The 19303-nt window shown below is 39.7% G+C and overlaps 1 protein-coding gene across 1 annotated transcript in view; it reads left to right on the top strand.

Moving 5' to 3' along the window:
- EYA1 (EYA transcriptional coactivator and phosphatase 1) overlaps positions 1 to 19303 on the top strand; it is a 163588-nt gene that overhangs the window by 86112 nt on the left and 58173 nt on the right. The window contains exons 6-9 of the mRNA XM_057426199.1: positions 7311 to 7391; positions 9301 to 9370; positions 9740 to 9885; positions 14068 to 14205. Coding sequence (XP_057282182.1) covers positions 7311 to 7391; positions 9301 to 9370; positions 9740 to 9885; positions 14068 to 14205 — 435 coding nt within the window. The remainder of the gene's footprint in view (positions 1 to 7310; positions 7392 to 9300; positions 9371 to 9739; positions 9886 to 14067; positions 14206 to 19303) is intronic.

The raw sequence follows: 19303 nt of genomic DNA, 5'->3' as shown, positions 1-19303 counted from the left end.
CAATCAGAATGATTCTCCTTTGGGAGATGTTTGGGTTCTGCTACTTTTAATTGCTCATTTCTGGAGTTTCTGCCAATTATGTATGCTGAAGTTTCTACACTTGTGTTTGTGATGAAGAGCTTGATGGTATGAATGTAACTGAGGTGGGGATGCCTCCATATTTACACATCCTCAAATAATAGTGCAGTAAAGTTGAATCTAGTATTTTCATTTCAGAAGGGTGTGAGTATCAATAACTATTGATGCTAACTTCTTTACTCAGCCCCAGAAGAGCACAAAAGGACAGTTGTGTGGCCAGAGGCAAAGAATGCATTGGTCCCAGGCCCCAGGCTGGTAAAAGCAACCTGGGGCTCTGTAGGTCCTAGTAATAATCTTCAACCTGCTGCCACTTCTGGAGGATAAAAATCAGATACACATCACTGCCCATTTGTGTGAAGGCAAGGGGCTGACTTGGACTATTTTTTTCTTCTCTCCTCCTTACCTTTTTCTTCTTGCTGTATTACATTGGCTTCCTTCCAGACTCTTTGTCTTATCTGTGCTTTTATTCTCCTGCTTCCCCAAGAGTCGTTCTGTCTGTTCTGAGCACATGTAGCATAATGCTCTATTATTCCTCTTTCATAGGTTTCTGGCCACTGAAATAACTATTTGTCTACTCCTCTGTTGGCTCAGTTCAGCAACTCATGTTGCAAGGTCTTGAGGAGGAGACTGGCTAATAAACATTTCTGTATTTATTGTCTTTTCTGTGTGTTTGTGCATCTGTTTGTGAAAGCCTCACCATTTTGTTTTCTCCCACAACATTTTCCTGAAAGGACGGACCTCATTAAAGGGAAAAGTTAGTAGCAATACTAGTTCCCACAGACATTCAAGGGAAACAAAATACTGTAAATGACAAATGACTTAAAAAGAAAGGAACATCTTGGAAGCACCATTTATTTTAATACCACTTACTTTTGCAGCTTCTCATAACCCTTTTCACAGCGCATGCTGTTCCAGACCCTGGATGCAGAGCATGGTGTTGTGGAAGTACTCTCTGAGTGTGTCTGAGGGTCGCAGAGCCCTGCTGGCACAGTGGCTTTGCACAGGCTGTGGGATGTCAAGGACCTGTAAAGTTATACACTGCTTTACTGAAAACTGTAACTGCAACACTTCGTGCTAGGTGCAATGTCTCTCCAGTGGGACCAACCCGTTACGCACAATCTGCGTGTGTGCAATCGTGTGACTGCACTGCATAAGATAAAAATATCATGCACCTGGCCAGTAATACAAATGAAAAGGAAATCCAGCCCCTGCTGTCCATGTGCACCAGCAGAAACTCCAGGGAACAGGAGTAGAACATCTTGATCTAAATGCACACGTAAATAGACAATAGGGTGGTATTTGAAGAGCCTTTGCATCTTCAGAGACTTGTGAGTTGATGTTTTAGCACTTGTATTTGCATCTTGTAATCTTCAGAGGGGTTTTGCTTATCACAGGTAAATAAAAAAGCATAAAACTTGGTTACACTTCAGGGTTAGCAGTGTCTCCCTGGTCATTGAAGAAAGTACTTGTGCCACCTGGTTTGGTGAGACAAGCTGAGGAGTTTGCTGCTGCTGGGTGGAGGGGAGTGCAAGCTGCTTATCCCACTTTGTCCAGATGAATTTGACTTTAAGTCTGATGGTCCTGGAGTTCAGACCCTGGCCAAAAGTAAGGAATATTATTTCCCACTTGTGGAAGGTCCCACCCACTTTATCATTCTGCTTCTGTCTTCATGTCTTAGTCTTGTGTCTTGTACACCTTACTGACAGAGTGGGCTTGACTTCTCCACGATGCTCTCTGTTCACTTGAAGCCCTCCAAGTTCCCAGAAATAAGCTGAAGGCAACCTTTTTTTGCCGTCAGTATCTGGGGTTATGATGCTATGTGGTCATCCTGCCTGGCTTTAGTTAAAGAGTACAGATATTTCACACGGATGCCTTGCAGACTGTTGTACTGGGCAGTTACCATGGTCAGATTCCCAATCAAGGATCTAAGAAGAAAAAAAAAAGGAAATAGTTCATAACATCTTAAATAGGAGTGTTTCTGGATTCATGCTGCCTCTTTTGTGATAGAAGAGATACAATCATCAGGTATGAATTGACGAGTGAGTGTGAAGGGGTAAGAACATAAGTTTGACCCAGATATTCTCACCTTCAACTGCAATGAATGAGACTGTTTTAACCCATGACTGTACTTGTCAGGTGAATATCCAGGTTAAATCTTGATTACCAGCTACAGATACAATCAAAGCTTGACTCCACCCAACTAGTTTTGAATTTTCTTCCTGATTTTGCACTGTAGTGATGATGCCATTTCTTTGTAAATTCAAGGTTTTTACTGCTGGATGAGCAGGTTCAAGAATGTTAAAAGATTTTTCAGTTGTAATGCTTAACAGAAAAGGAGGATGAGGGTTGTGGGGTAACTGTGTATGCAGTGAAAGCTAGGCGTTAGTCACAGCCCCAATACTCAGAAGGTTTGAAGCCTCCTCACATCAGTGGAGGGGACAACAGGAAACAGTCTGGGCTTGAACTAGAATGTGCTGCTTTGAGCAGGGACTTTCTTTCAAAACAAAACATAAATTTAGGCTGGAAATTACCTTGTAGTGATTACCATCTGGTAATTTCCAGACAATGAGATTCAGAAAGTGTCCTCTGCTTTGAGAAGCAGGAGCAAGTAAGTTTATCAGGCTTCATGCTCATGAGCTAATGATTTGATAGTCTGATAAAAAAAGAGAATGTTCTGAATAGAAATTAGTGTAATTGAGTAACCTGTTTTATAAGTAGCTTGTAACCTTTATTACCTGTTTATATGTGCAAGATTCTTCAGTACAGAGGAGATATGGAAAATACCGTCAGCTTAGAGATTCAAGGTGGAATTTTTGTCCCATTGTTAATGACAATTGTCTTTGAACTTTCAGGGTGAGCTCTGTGCTTCTAGTGGGCAGAGAAAGAGCAACAGTGTATGAATAGTAATGGGTACGTAATCAAGATACCTACCTGGTGTTTAGCTGCTAACATTATTTTAAGGCATCACCTTGAGACAAACCAAAATAGGGCTAGAGATTGTATTTATGTATGTCTATAAAACTAACAGCCTTGCTTACTTTGTTCACTCTTTGTGTCCCATGGACACTGAAAGCTGTCAGCCACAAATGACTTCATTTTGCCCGCTTAGTTATATAATACAAAGAATGTAATATTACAGTGTTATCTGTTATCCAGTCTTAAAACTGCAAAATTAAAAAATATGTTGTAAGTCAGCCATGCTTACAATATTTTTATTCTGATTTAATGTCTATGGCATAGCTGTTAACAAAGACTGTTCAGTAGATCAAGGCATATCTATTTTAGATAACGTAATTTTTAAAAGATATTTTAAAAACTTTTGCATGCTTGCAGTTGCAGTCTTTAAGAGGTTTTCATATGACTTTTGTATTAACAATGGCCAAATATTAGGTCTCTAAATCCATATTTAAGATAATCAGCATCTCATTCCTCATAGCACTCTTACTGCTATATACACCAGTGACTGCATGACAAGCTGTGAACTCGGGAAGTTGTTATTTGGCCAATGAACCACATGAACTTGTAGGTTCCAGTCTGAAGTTCTTTCTTTTCGTGGAGTTCTGAAACTGCCATTTAAGTCATTTTTAACCATGTTTTGTTTTATGGCTGACAAAACAAGGCACATTGCACTTGCAATCTCTGGGTGTCTTAGGAAGAAATATCTTGACAATTGATGTAACATTAGATCAGCAATTGTGCTATCTCAGAATTTTGTGCCTTTTTTTCTCAGTGCTAGCATGTGCGTTATCTGATAATTAATTTTTTTCTATTATTCTGTTGTGGGTTTTTTTCTTGCACATTTTCTTTTTAAATCTTGCTTTTAGAATCTCATAAATGACTAGACAAGAAAACGAGGGAGGAAAAATGTCTCTCTGTTGACATAGCTTCTTAAGCTCCTAGGTATATAAACCAAATCTGTATCAGTAATTCTAAATGTTGAATTTTTGCAGCATATTAGGAATATGTTAGATTTCTTCTTGAACTTCTTACTGGTAATCTGTTTTATTACATGAGTGATTTTGCTGGCACTAAAACTTAGCAGCATATTACTGAATCAGTCAGTCTCTATAATGTAAGTCTGATAATTCTGCACCTCAGTAAAAGTCTGTTTTGATAAAGGAGCAGCAGAAATGGGAACTCTCCCGTTTCTGCAGTCTCTGCCACGACTGAGCACGCTGTTGGTAGTTACAGACAAGCTTGCAACGTGTTCTGTGTAGATGTGTCAATATTCCCACTCATTGCCCAGTGTCATCCTGTGAAAGCTTAGGACATGTTGCAGAAATGTTAATTGTCACGGAAAATGCGGAGAGCTGAAATCCTGAGTATGCTGAAGGAGCACGTGACAGGGTCAGATCCGTGACTGTCCAAAGCCTTGCTTCCTTGGACAGCTCCATATGCCTCTCATCATAGACATGGATTGCTGATGTGCTACTGCGATAGACTGGCAGACTTTTAACCTCAAGCAATCCCTTCACAGCTCTCTTTCCTGTGATTCTGGGGTGAAATATGCTCCACTGCGGGTCAGTTTTTGCCTTGGGAAAATTAAAGACATTCCTTTGTGGTGAGAATACACGTGGTAAATATTTCCAGTGGGTAAAACCATGGCTGTTCTCAGTTTATTTCTTTGTATAGCAAGCTTTCATTCTCTTGAAATATGTTTAGGCTCAGATACAAGAAAATATGCTGTCATTTTCTGCATTTTAATTCAAATGCATGGGTAATGGATGGCTTTTCAGTTCCTGTCCATCTTTAGTACATTCCCAACTAGCTCTGGTGCCAAGGTCCGTCAAAAACTTTAACTGTAACAAATGATGCTATAGGTCTTTATATTGTGTGAGGTGGCTCAGCATTGTCCTTGGCTGCTACTTTGCTATGATCCAAAAAATGATATTTTCTTTTTTTTTTAAGAATTATAGATAAATTGTTTCTCTGGAAAAGTGGGGAAATGTTTGGAGAAAGCATATACTGAAATCTTCCACCCTGTACCCCAAGTTAGTTTGATCTCTCTCATCTTCCTCTCTTTCCCTCCCCCACAGCTGTCAGCTGTAGAAAAAAAGCATGTTTTCTTGGTCTTTCCAAATGTATAATTGCATTATGGAAATTAGGTTCAGAATACTTGCATATTTTTGGGAAAGCTGGAGTAATCTACGAGGGAAATATTAGTCTGACTGTAAAATATAGCTGTGATAAACATCTAAGAAAAAGGAGAAGATAACGTAGGTGCTACAATTATTTGCATCTAGATTAACAAACTAGAATTTGATGTAAAAATCTGGTCATTTCTGGAATTACTTGAGATAGACACTGCAACAACTATTTTGTTGTATTCTGTGTGTTAGACATTCAGTATTTAGTTATAAAATGGATGTTGGATATGTTATATGCTGTGATTTTAAGAAATACGTTTGTATTGGAGTTGAAGTTCAGATCATGAGTGAACTTTTGAAGTGAACTTGCTGGCCACCCTTTCTTACCACACATAAATTCACATTGAATAAATTCACCTTGGAGTGGTTTCTCCATAATGGAGTCTCTCAGACTTCACTTCTTTCAGAAAAGGTGCTCTGCAGAGGTGCAGCTAATGTTCCCCAGCTGCTGATGGGTGCTCACTCCTTGGGCAAGTCTAAACGTAGCATGTGTAACCCCCCATAAAATGCCTAAACTGTGGATAGTGGATGCTCTGCACCAACCATTTCATTCCATGAAACTTCTTACTGTGCTGCGCTGCTTGCTAATACAGATGTAGCAGAGTTTTGTTTGGAGCTAGCATGGATCTGTGTAAGTGTGTGCAGACAGAGCACCCTGCATGAGAATCAAAAGAAAATAGTGGCTGATTAGGAAAGTCTTAAGAGGTTGCATATAAATCCTGTGGATGACATAGTGTGAAGGAAATACTTTGGCATGCAGAAATAAGAGTTTGGATTGACAAGGAAAGGAAAGGTCCTTTGTCAGAAGGGAAAAGTGCCTCTCCCTTGCCCTTTCTGAGCCTGGTACCAGGAGGGTTTCTGCTAGTGATGGTTGCAATTTGTGAACACACAAGTATAGTCAAACATACATACATTTATGTACACCTATGTCAAGATGACACTAAGGCTTTACATGTCAAATGAGGTATGGTTTACCTTAGTTATCTCCGACTCATGTTCTGCAGTGTTGCTGAATTGCCTTGCTGAAAGGTCAGGTACGCGCTAGTGCTGGTGCATGGGCAGTGGTGGCTGTGTGTGTCAATAGAAGCGAAAGTGGTGGGATGTTGGTAGTAAGATCAGCTCCATTGTTTTCTGAAACATCATCCTCCATTGCTTTTGGTGTGCTGTGACTCCAAAGGCTAGGGGTGTAAAAATGGGTTTGAGAAATTGCTGTACTGATCTGATAACTCCCTGGGAGTAGGTATTGTGCCTGTTTGCATCCATGCCAGGTCAGTCCCATCCTTATGCCGTGGATTGGAATACTGATGTTACTGACATTGTGCTGGAATAAGAAAGGGAAATCTGTTTATTTATTTCAGGCTTTATTAAAAGTTATTAATTAATAATAAATTATGAAGCAGTATGAGCCAAGAGAGAATCTCTCATGCTTTTTTACTCTCTGACAGCCGTGTTGGGTTGCAGAGGAAATAAAATGTAAAAACATTCTCTGATGGATCTGGTTCAGGCTGTTTCCCCTTTGTTTATTCAGGGTTGATGAGTATAAAGTTGGTTTCCATTCTGAGAGGAGAAATTCACCACAAGGAAGGTGTTTTACTTCATCACAAATTCTTATTATTCCTCTGAAAAATTATTTGGATGGAAAAAAAATACTGAACAGCACTCAAAGAAACCCATTTGAAAATTATTTCCTTTTTTTGTCTTACTCAGATTGATGTCTTTCAAGCCTTTAAATGTCTGCATGATCTAATCTAAATGTGTACCCTTATTGTTGGGTCTGCAGGATTAAGAGGAATCAGGACAGGTGCAGCAAGTTGCATGGGGACTTCTGGTTTGTTACAGTGGCTCTTATTCCCTGGGGACAGAAATAACCCTCCCGATCATTTCATATGTATGTGTAAATCATAGCTGCCAGTAATTTGCATTGTTTGTATACAAAAATACATAAATGCAAAATGTTGATAGCCATGATTTAAAACATTTTTGGAAGACTTCTGTTTTATTGAATTTGTGGCTGTAGTGAGTGTGTGCATGTGTGTGCCAGAATATTAGGTGCAAATAGAATATATTTTGTTTATATTTCTGTAGTTAAAACAGAACCAATGAACAGCAGTGAGATTGCTACTACTACTACCACAGACGGGTCTTTAGAGAATTTCTCAGGATCAGGTAAGTAAAAAGCAAAGATTTAAAGCTCAGCTTTTTTTCATTTGCTATTTTCTTATCCCACGTGGTCTAAACCTGTGCACAGCTGTTAAAAAGCCTTGTGCACTTTGCAGTTTATGCCTCTTTCTGTTCATCTGATGCAGACAGTATAAGTCAATAGGCGTTTTCCCCAAGTAAGGAGAATTACAGCATCAGGCTTATTAATGTCCATTGGTGTCTTCAGTGGGAGTCTCACTGGGGAGTATTCTGGCCCAGAGTAATTACTATTTTGTTTTCTGTAAGTAAACATACCTGCCTCTGTGATTAGTGTTGCAATTGAGGGGTAGGTCTTCCTCATTTATTATAATTTATTATTACCAAGGTATGCATTCTTTTGTCAGGCTTTTTTTTTCTTTCTGGAAGCCAAACACAGCTTTTAACATACAGGAGACAAACACTGTGAGAAAAATCCTAGTATGTCTGCACTGTTTTGCGTACCTATGGGTTAACTGTGGTATTTCCAGCACATGGTTTTTATGGCGCAAATCAAATAAAAAAGGATCTCTGCCATGTCATGGGATTATATTTTCAGAGTAGCAAAATTCGACATCTCGCAACCAGTCAGGCTCCAAGTAGGCGACCCTTTTCTGGTCTTGTCACATCCTCCATTTTCTGCACACGCTGTTGAATATGCAAGTATCAAACTTGAAAGCCAAAAAGTTTCCAGAATATTTTAGATCTCTGAAAGAGGAAAAGGTAGTGTGTTTAATAGTAGCTTTATATGTCTGTGGTGGTCTCACTAAAAGTCAGACTAGTATTGGATATATCTGCAGCCTCACAGGCCACAGGAAAGAAAAATTTATCAGGTGTGGAAGGCATGGAAAGGGATTCCCGGCTTCCCTCCACGCTTCACAAGTGCTCCTGGAGTGTAAAGATGATGGATTTTCCCTGTAGTTGGCCAGGAAAAGGGTAGCTGGTGAAGGGTAATTATCCGTGCCTTGTTTATTTCCAAGTACTTAGCAATAGGGCCTGTTGTTTCTCTGGCTGTCTGATTTTACAGTAGTCTCATAACCTGCCGCTGACCCCTTCCTGGCAGAGGCTTCAAAACCCACCTTGGGACGTAGAGAAGAAGTGGCACCCAAACGGTAACCAGAGAGGGAAGAGCTCCCGAACATAACCCCTAGAGCAGAGCATGCCAGCACATCTGCCACGCTCTCAGCAGCACCCAAAAATACCGAAAGAAATTGGTATGGATTGGCTTAAAGCTCTGTGTTAACAGTAGCTGGGCTGCAGGGGAGGAGCTCACTATTTAGCCTCCTAGGCTCCGTTGTTTCACTAAGACCATTTACACATTGGACATCTTTATGCAATGCTGACTGTTTTGATGGTCTGAAAGCATTTTAGAAAGCAGATAAGATGGGGCAAAAGAGAAGGAAGTGTAATATGTTAATACATCATCTGTATTATGGATAATTAAAAAAAAAAGGAAGCATGTGCTCTGAAGCTGGCCATATGTTTTCAATTGAGGCATGCATAAAGCTCCTTCATAAAATGTAGGTCTTAAAAATTCTAAAAGTTAATAAAATGTTGCACTTGAGATATCAACAATCCTTTGAAAATATGAAGGGAAATGTTTCCATTCGGAAATAGGTTGTTTGCATTGAAAATGTTGTCTGAGTGTGAGCAAAGAATAAACTATTGCTCAGGAGTTGTACAAAGGGGCAATTTAGTATTTGAGATTTGTAATCAAGATTTTAATGTTAAGCATTCTTGCATAGTTCCTGATAAAATATTATTTTCTATCTAAGGTATCAATGATATTTGAATTTAATTAAAATCTTGTTAATACTCTGAAATTCTATTAGGAAGAATAATATTTATCTTTGGTGTGTGTATTTACACTTCTGTGTGCTTTCTTTTCTCCTTGGTGCAGCAATTGGAAGCAGTGGTTTCAGCCCAAGACAAACACACCAGTTCTCCCCACCACAGATTTACCCTTCCAAGTATGATATCTTTTAAAAATAATAATAGTAGTAATAATAATAACTGAAAAAAGCAGATTTTAACCTCATTTAAAACAATAATTGGGTCCATCTGTTAAGTCATAATTTAAACTACAGCAGCTTCTGGGGGGAAAAATATTTTTTTTTAAATGGTAAGAATGTATTTGAAAAATATTTTGAAAGTTCTTATTTTATTTATTCTTTTATTATTGATTTCTTATTGTTTTGTCTTTGAGAGGTTCTGCTGTTTAGCACAGGCTATAATTATGTGTTAATGAAGTAGTGGGATTATAATAAGGCTAAAAATAAGTACACAAATGTCCATCTAATGCAGCGTCTGTCTTATTTTCTGTCATTTGTAATCAATAGCAGAGCGTACCCTCATATTCTTCCTACCCCTTCTTCACAAACAATGGCTGCATATGGGCAGACACAGTTTACAACAGGGATGCAACAAGCTACAGCATATGCCACTTACCCGCAGCCAGGCCAACCCTATGGAATCCCTTCATATGGTAAGAAATCACATCCGTGTTATTTTATTCCTGAATTAAATGGTTTTTAGTTCAAGATTATGTGATCCTTGCATTACTGCTTAGTGGGACAGCTGTGCTCTCTAGTGTTTCTTGTGGAAGACTGGTAATTTCCCCATTGGAGACAGTAATGCTTATTTTATGTATTAAAGAGCTAAGAAGCTACTCAGGAGGATGACTCTGTTTTGGGATCAAGGGGAGAGATTCATTAGGATTTTAATGATAATGTTAAAAAAACAAAATGGGAAAAGAAGTCTAGAGACTTCCTTTACACAGGCACAGCTCCTGGTGACTTGCTGGGGAGCTCTGTTCTCCAGCAATGCAGTAGGGTACATTGGTACATAAAGCACTGAGTATCAGCTGATCCAAATTACTGAAACCCAAATGAACCAGTGAAGCTGTGCTGATTTTCAGCAGGTGAAAAACTGATTCACAAAGACCCCCTCAAAAGAGAAAATAAATCTGACTTCCAGTGTTTTGAAACTCCCTGGAGGTGAAAATTGAGGTAAATCGCCACTAAAGCCCTGTCTGCCTGATGAAGGAGATAGCACTAAGTAGAAAGATTTAAAAAAAAATTTAATTTAAAAACAAGTGTCTGTGGGTGAGACCATTTTGCTGCCAGACTGTCTGCTGGCAGACCACTGAGCAGTTCAGCAGCAAGGATGCATTATTAGAAAATAGGTCTTATATTCCTCTGGTGGAACATATTGAAAATATACAATCCACATGCTTTTAGCAGTATATTTTGTAAAGCTACATTCAGGTAATGTAAATTTTATACCAAAAGAACAGAACTTACAGTACAAGCTGTACCCCTAAAAATCATTAAGACTTTCCAAGTTCAAAACCGGTGAATCTTTCATCATGAAATCCACAGTTGAAACCAATGGGTCTCAAGTATATCCTACAGCAGGCTATTGTGAACAGTAGGTACAAGAAATAGATTATTATTCCCCCTTACTTTAAAAAAAGTGTTTCATTAGTATATCATCAATAATTACAATCCAAGGAAACATTCTTTCTGTGGCTACAGCCTTGATTATTTACTGCCAAAGGTATGGTTATAAACATGAATTGCATGTTTCAGTTTCACTTCAAATCCACATATTTTAGATGTAGAAAGTACTTTAAGGATATTCAAACTACATTTTCAAGGCTACAAAAATGGAGGTTCTTGCCCACACCCTCCCCTGCAAGCTCATGCTGCTGATGAGAGCTTCTCTGCTCTTTCCCGCTGGATCAGGTGGTGTGATAACAGACAACTCCTTTCCCCACCATGGTTTTCTTGACCTGTTTCTCCTGTGGACACCTCATGCTCATACTTGGCTGGCTGTGGTGGCTTGAGCAGCCCAAACAGTGACTTTTTGTTTTTTGCTTGGTTCCTCTGGATGAAATCCTGACCTCACTGAAGTCAACTATAAAATTCCCACTGACTTCAGCAAGGCCTTGATTTCAAGATTTCAGTACTTGAGTTCAGCTGTCTCACTGTCGTCTGAGCTATAATTGAGAGTTGTTTTACTTGGCAACTGCTCACCGGGGGTTAACATGCCTGCCTCCTCTTTTGTTTTGTTTTCTTGCCCGTCCATCCCTGTGCCTAGGACCTCAGGTAATTTTTGCCTAACTTTTTACTGCTTTTGAGCTGATTTTGACCACTGAAACCCCTAGCTCCTAAGCTAAGCGGATTTTAACATGTTTTGTTCTTTTCAGATAGTGTGTCATGACTGGGGCTAGGATGCTCCTTCCTGATGTGCTTTATAGGAGTCATATTTAAAAGTAAATAGCTATTAAAAAGTTTTGGGACCTAACACCATATATATTTTTATATAGTTAAGGCACATCATACAATCCGTGCTCCCAAAATAAATTACATGGGGAACACTGGAATGCTCATTTGCCACAGTCAAGCCTGTTTAGAGCCAAAATTCTCGTCTCTGGTCTGAATCTTAGACCCCATGTTCCATCTGCCTCTCCTTTCTCTCATCTAGGCAGAAAGCTTCCAGCAGGTATAAAGAGAGGAGGCTTATGACATATGTGAAAGGAAAAATTGAGTTGGAGTGGGAAACTTCTTTCTTTTTGTTTCTTTACTCTGGAGCTCACTGGAAGAGAAAATATTCATGAATTCCCGTATCAGCCTTCCTCAAGTTTTCTGTCTAGGGCAGAGTTTGGAAAGATGCTGTCTCAAACGCTCCTCTAGCCTTTTCATTTTTCCACTCCCCCAGGTCCACTGTGGTGCAGCCATGCAGGCAGGAAGGGGGGTGGAAGGGAATGCCACTGACAGCTGCCTCCCAGGGGCTTCTGGCCCTGGTTCATCTGCAAAGCCCCTGAGGAGGCTGGAGAATTTCCTGAAGCTCCTTCTTCCTGCCTGCTCCGGTACCAGCATCTAGCAAAAACTTTGCTTACCAACTTTTTTCTTCCCAGATTTTGGCAGTCCCCTTACGTTTTCTCACTGTCCCTTTCCACATCCTTGCATAAATTAGACTTGGGAGAAGAAGAAGGGAGCATCAGGGTATGATGAGTGAAGGCCTTCTGGATGAGAGCAGGTGGGAGGAGTAAGTCCTAGGAGATAAAAGGCTCTTCATAGCATGGAGGTTTGCAAAAGGGCATGTTGGTGCCAAGTTGTCTTCACTCAAGTGGCATCCTCCTGCTGCTGCCTTTGATTGTCTCCTCCTGCTTTGTCTGAGATGGAGAGTTGAATCAGGCTGTTAAAACTGGACTAGAAATTTAATGCTTGATTTAGTTAACCTTTCTCTAAGCAATATTTAATCAGCATTTTAGAAGTCCTTAAACAGGACAAATAGAACACTGATACCAAAACATCCATAGCAGGAGTTTCCCCTTGGAAACGAGGTGTCAGATTCGTCACTGGGATTGTTTAATTGTAACATGAAACAGAAGAAGCAAGCAAACAGGGTCAGTCTGGCAGTTAGCAGGTCTGGCAGAAGGAATTAAGGGTAATTAATGACAGCAGTTGAAAAATAATGGTTTAAATGGCAGAAGAAAACATGCTGCCAGTTGTATACAGGGAGATATTGAAGCTCTGCAAACACAGTGACTTCTCAGACCTCTCCTACCTTCAAGCATTGAATATTGTTTAAAAAAATAATCCAACCAGGAAATGGACTTAGGTTAACAGTAATTTTCAAAGGAATGTTACTAATTCACACTTAGTTAATTCAGTTCAAATAACGGTGGTTTCTGAACAATGAGATATCACTGAATGCCACAGTGAAACCTAAGAGTATTGTATTACTTTTCCATTGCTTTGGCTATAATTATTTTTAAATGGTAGTTCATGTTGGGAAAACCTTATAATTAAAACTAAGAGACAGAGGCTGAATTGTGTGTGTTTCCTCAGTGTTTCGCTTGCTGATACTTACTTGCTTGTTGCCTTACAAATTGGGGGAAGAATCACTGAAGTTGGGAGGCAAGTCATTCATTTAGTCAGACTTTGGATTCTTTTATTACAAAATTTGGAAATGAGAGGGTAATGTGATGTGTAATGGATTTCCCTGTCAGTGCAGATTAATGACTCTCTGCTATGTTTTTCCCAGTTTGGGAGATCGCTTCAGGAATAGTTCCTCTCTATTACGTGTTTATTTGTTAAAAGACTGAATGCCTCCTATAGTGTTTAATTAGCTTTGAAAATCATCGTTATACTTAATACTGCTAGTTCTCTTTATCCACTTCCAATTCCTTAGAAAGCCTTTGCACTCACAGCCACGTAATTTTCATGTAGGAATATTACACAATGCAAAGCTCAGTTATGTCAGTAATGGGTAGATGGCAGGAGGGCTTGGCTATGCTATGCTTCATTAAAATCTTATAAAGTTGCTGATCTGCCTCTGTGAAATGTCATGAATATATGGAAAAGTTAGCCTCTGGCAGGAAAGGAAAAAAGGAATAATGCAACTTCCTGTTCATGTATAAATTTCTTTTGCAGTTATTGGAAACACAGTTTTGAATTTAACCTTTCCCTGGTGAACTTCAGTTTTATGTGTGCATTTAGACTGCCCTTACGCTGTTCATTTGTGTATGTTCTCGATATTTGTTCTGTCATGCATGCAATAATACTTAATATGTTAAAAATGCTGCTAATTAAGTGATTTTATTTTCCATCCCTGTTTGAATATGAACAAATAGATTTGCTGTCACTAACTGATTTAGGTGCATTGTGGGCAGGCATCAAGACAGAAGGTGGATTGGCACAGTCACAGTCACCTGGACAGACAGGATTTCTAAGCTATGGTGCCAGCTTTAGCACACCTCAACCTGGACAGGCTCCCTATAGCTACCAGATGCAAGGTCTGTATAAAAAGATATTACTGTTAATTAGATGTAGTTAATATGATGTTTGGGTTTTTTCCCTTATTTCTTTACATTCCTAGGATAAAAGTGAATGTTTGCTTGAGCACTTACCTCGAATGTTATTGCAGTTGGCATTGCAATGATTATTGCCTTTACTGAGAGCAGCGACGGGCCAGTTCTCAGTAATTTCAAAGATCACTCACTTCATTAATTTTTAAATAGTGAAGTATTGTAGTGTTATTACAGTAAAAATGTATCTCTGAATAGTAATAGTTCAACAAGTGAATGTGACAAAGGAAGCCCTGGAAAACGTGTCAGGATTATGAATTGAGGAAGTGCCAAATATAATTTGACACCTGAGTGTGTTTGGGGAGGGAGAGGAAGATAAAAATACTTACTGCAGCTGTGGAGGTAGCTAAATAATGATTGAAGTCTGTCTCTTTGAAGTCTATTTAAAAGCTGTAAGCCTCTGTATGTGCGGGCTATTATTATCAATTATATTTTGTAGCCTTACTTGCCTGTTTAGTTTACTTAATATCTTTTCACCTTATTCTCCCAATTCCTTTTTCCCCTTCTGTATCGGGAAGTCTCTGAGTGTGCTGGGTTTCCACCACTTAAAGGGATATTTTAAAAAAATCTTTGATTACTACAAATAGCTAATTTTGGGTGTCTGCTGCAGGACTTTTCACCCCTGAATCTGGCAGTTGAAATCAGGTGTATTTCAGATTTTAGGACTGTTGAAATACATGATCGCTCACAGAATCAGACCACATTTTTTAAAAAGTTCGGTCCTTCTCTTTATTGTTATCATGTTCCATTTAAACTGTGCACCATCATGTAAATGCTTCATGGTATGTCTTGAGGCAGAAGTGCTTTCAGAGACCAAATGAATGATGTTTTGCTTTTGTTACATGGATTTAGAGGTATATTGATCCAGTTCTTTGCTCAGATGGGAGATGTTTTTTGCTTGGGTTTGTTTGGGGTTTTTTTAATCCCTTTTTGAACTATGTGTGGAGTAGCTCCGTAGGGCAGAAGCTACCATCTGACATCTGAAGTGCTGCTTACTTCTAGTGAGTTCTGACAAGTGAGAGGAAGATAGTATGAGTAGTATGCAAACTTTCTTCTGCATGCCGAGTAGTGGTGATCTACTCATCAGAGTAAATATAACCCTAATCAGGTTATTGGTTTTGCTTTCTGCAGATAGCCACAATAAAAAAGCTAAACACACATATCCCCCTGTAAAACACAACCTGTCTGTAGGACAGAGCTCAGAATGCTTGCCAGGAGCAGCAGCTATGAGTAGCTTCTGAATCAACATTCCAGCTTTTAAGGAACTGATAATTCATGGTCGCTAGGAAATAGAGATATTGAAAAAATCGTATCTCTGTTGCCTATAATTTCTACTGCAGTAGTGCCTTCATGCCACAGTCATGTATCAGGATCTTGTTATGCCAATTTATACAGCCAAATGAAAATATAGTTCCCACAGAAGTTGGAGGCTAAAATAAAACACATGGGCTAAGAAAGCCTAATGTAACAATAAAGCTGACACTGTAGGCATAATAAACAGTCATCACCCCATACTGGTTATCTAGCAGCTCCAAAGGTGGGGGGTTTGTAAGATACAGAGCAGAGAGATGTCAATAAAAAGTGATTTTAGGGAGGACAATGAAGTAGTTTTGCATATGTCAATGGGAAACTTATTTGATGGAGGGAGGAAAGGGCAAACAGCATGGGGTAATGTGAGAGTGCTTGTTAGAAAATTTAAGTGAATTCTGGTATTAGTAGAGCAAAACTAGGGCTTGGTCAATGGACTACATAGAGGTCTGTCATAAAGGTTGTTGCTTTGTTTTCTGCAATATGCAAAATGTGCATAAGACTGGAATTGTCAAGGTCATGGCAGTTGTCAAGAAACGGAACAGTAAGATCTTGGAAAGCATTTCAGCTGCACACTGAAAGGCAAAGATCTAAAAATATTCTGCAAAAGAAATGTGTTAAAGATGACCCAGTTGTGAAGCTCTAATGAGAGAAGGGTCAGAGGCATTGATTTCACGACAGTATTGTCTACAGGGATGAGAGAGGAGGGGTTCTGAGCCTGGGTTCTGCTCCAGCTGTGATGTGCTTAGGCTGAGAGCTCCCCTCCCATGGAAGGCAGAAGAAGAGCTGTGCTTGGGCAGAAGAGACAGAGAGTTTGGGAATCTCTGTGGCGGCTATGTCATTTTTGTTGTGCTCAGAAACAGCATGTCGTGTGGATGAGGGAAGGATTGGTCTCCTACAGAAAACTTAGAGGCCATAAGTATGGAAATAAGGAGAATATTTCAAATTAAAAACAAGTTATTAGAAGCTAAGTAGAAAATAATCACATTGCTGAACTTCTTGCAGTTGAATGTTGACAGTATATATCTATACTGTACATGAGAATAAATATCTTTTTAACGTTCTCATTGGGCTACATTTTGAATTTGAAACAACTTTAGATTAACTTAATTTTTCTGTTGGATTGAACAGATGTTAAAAGTAAACAGGAACATTTGTTTCCCTTTCCTCATTCAATTTTGGAAGGAGAACCTATTCATAGTTTCAACTATTATTTAAGGACGAAATTGATTCTCTTGACAGAAGACGGGGGTAGTGCTGCTGCCGTTCGCTGTTCAGTTGTTTGTGCAGAAACCTCCAAAGGGAAATGAGTTTATTCTCCCTTTCCCCTCCAGCACTAGATGGGCAGGCTGCAGCCTCAGCCTTGTCACAGCCTGCAATAGCCGTTCTTCATTTCCCGCGTGCGGCTGCTGAGCTGCTAAATGAGGATAATGGATCCCACAACCTCCTTCACAACCAAGCGTTACATGACAGTGTGCTTGGGGCCCTGCTGGCATTCCTGCTTGCAGTAGAGGGGATTTCCTAGCAGCCTTGCAGTTGCCATGGCTGTGCTTTCTGAGTGGGGTTACCTTGTGCTCCAAAGCCTAGGAGTCCTTCAGGTTCCTCTCCCTGGGGTGAATGTCTCCCTGCAATGTAAAGGCACTGCCTTGCAGTGCGTGTGCAGCCAATTAAACCAGCGCTTTTTCTGACCCTGCTAAAATTACAGTGTGATTAGTCACAAAACAATAGTGGAGGGAGAGACTGCCAACTTCTGAAAATGATGAGGAAAATTGCTGCCTGTGACTCCTTGCTAAGGTTATTCTGGTAATTGGATTTTTGTTTGTTCCAAATTTATAATTCCTATAACAGGGGGTGTGGAGAGGAGAGGGTGGGAAGAGGACCTAGATAGTTCTGCCACCCCATCTTCCCACTCCGTCCTCCCTTACTTTAATATGTTCCTTAAGATGTTTTTCATATAAGTTGCCTCATAGATGTTGAAAGACCACTTACATGGCTAACGGCTGTGGGAATGGGCCGTTGTTCCTATATTGGCAGAGGTGTAAGGGTTGCTCAGGGAGGATAAATGAAGTGGAGAAGGCCTTGGGGAAATGCCAATAGATGATCTCCATTTGCAACTCTCTTCTTGGGTATCCCTTGATTGTGATAGAAGTGTGGCTTTTACCCTGCACCCACCACTGGAAAGGTACTAGACCTGTGATGAGCACCAGCATTGTTTTAGTTACCACGACTCTGATGTTTGAGAATATACTAACCAATTGGTTTGGGAATTCTACCATTAAAAAGTAAATGTTAAGGTATTTAGTTATTATTATGCAGTATAAAAATATTGTGCTGGATGGCTAAGCAGTTACTAGGACAACAAGGGGGAGTTTGCCAAGGATTTTTAAACACTGTAAGTAAACGGAAGAAACCTTGAGCTTAAATAGCCCATCTGGCCGTCTTAGGCTTTCCCAGGAGAGCTGCACTAAACTTCTGCCACATACATTGTACCCTGATGATAGACATAGCCCATGGCAAGGAGTCTGAGCTAGAAAAGCAAATGGACTCTTGTGGCAAATACCCAGGGGAGGACCGCATCCCGCTCCTCACAGCAGCAAGGGGGCAAGCCCTGCGCCCTGATCCCAGCAGGGTCCGGCCATCTTCCAACACTGACTGGGATTCCCAGCTTTAATGTGAGTCTGCACTCTTTGCAAAATAGACCTTTGACCTGCAATTTACAGCTTTTATCACATTTTAAAGCTACGTAGCTGGCCAACTTGGGGCAATAAATCTTGTGCGTTTTGTAGAGGTTCTTATTTTTGTGTTTGCTCAGCTAAAGCAGGACAGCAGCCCTATGCTGCTCTGCGGCTGAGTATTTAAAAAACAAATGGCAAAATTGGAGTTTTTTAAAAACAGCTTTAGGCCAGTAGTTCTGGGTGGCCCACAGAGCTGCTTCATGTTTGTTACGGTCTAGGAGACCCCTACCCCTCCTCCATAGGAGCCAGTGCTGACCATGAGATGAAAGAGAGAGATCTGCATGTTAGTATGTGTGTGTCTTTGTCTGAGAGGGAGAGATGCTGGCTAGCATGTAATTACTTTTTTCATTTGCTCTTGCAAATTATTTGCCAGACTTTCTGTGGGAAGATAATGTATTCCTCAAAAAAAGTTGTGGTTTTTTTTGTTATTTTTTTAAGTCTTCTTACAAGAGGCCTGTTACATCTTTTTAGAATGGCTCAAACCGTGCACCTATAAAACCTGTCTTTGAATGCATTAGTGCGTCACTCAGAAATAACTATAGAAATAGACACAGTGACTTACATTCTTCCAGCCAAAGCGCTATTAGAAATAAAATAGTATTTCAAAGTGTTGCAATTTAAAATATTTTCAGCTGTATTTTGGCTCTGGGGTTTGTTATAATAAAAAATAACATCTGTTTTCCAATTTTAAATTAAACTTAACATGTTTTTCTCATTAGTACTGTTTATCTGTGCTATCTGCTAAACTTGGATGTCAGCTCTTCTGCTGAAGTAATCTTATTTTAGTTCACAGGATTAGTGGCATCTATCAACAATCACAGAGCTTTTGCACTAATAGCAAATACAAGGGAAATGTTTACAGTCATTATCACACGTTAAGTTTAAGCTTCATCTTTTGCTCCCACTGCTGTTGGACTTCAAATCTACTTTTAGGCTTAACTTCTATGTGGTTTTGGTATCTTTTGCAATCAAATCATTTAAAT

Source organism: Pezoporus wallicus, unplaced genomic scaffold, assembly GCF_028554395.1.
Source record: "Pezoporus wallicus isolate ANWC-B61680 ecotype Strahan unplaced genomic scaffold, APGP_CSIRO_Pwel_v1 contig_4131, whole genome shotgun sequence".
In the NCBI taxonomy this organism is placed as follows: domain Eukaryota; kingdom Metazoa; phylum Chordata; class Aves; order Psittaciformes; family Psittacidae; genus Pezoporus; species Pezoporus wallicus.
Note: the sequence above shows the minus strand (reverse complement) of the source record. Positions and strands in the feature narration are given on the sequence as shown.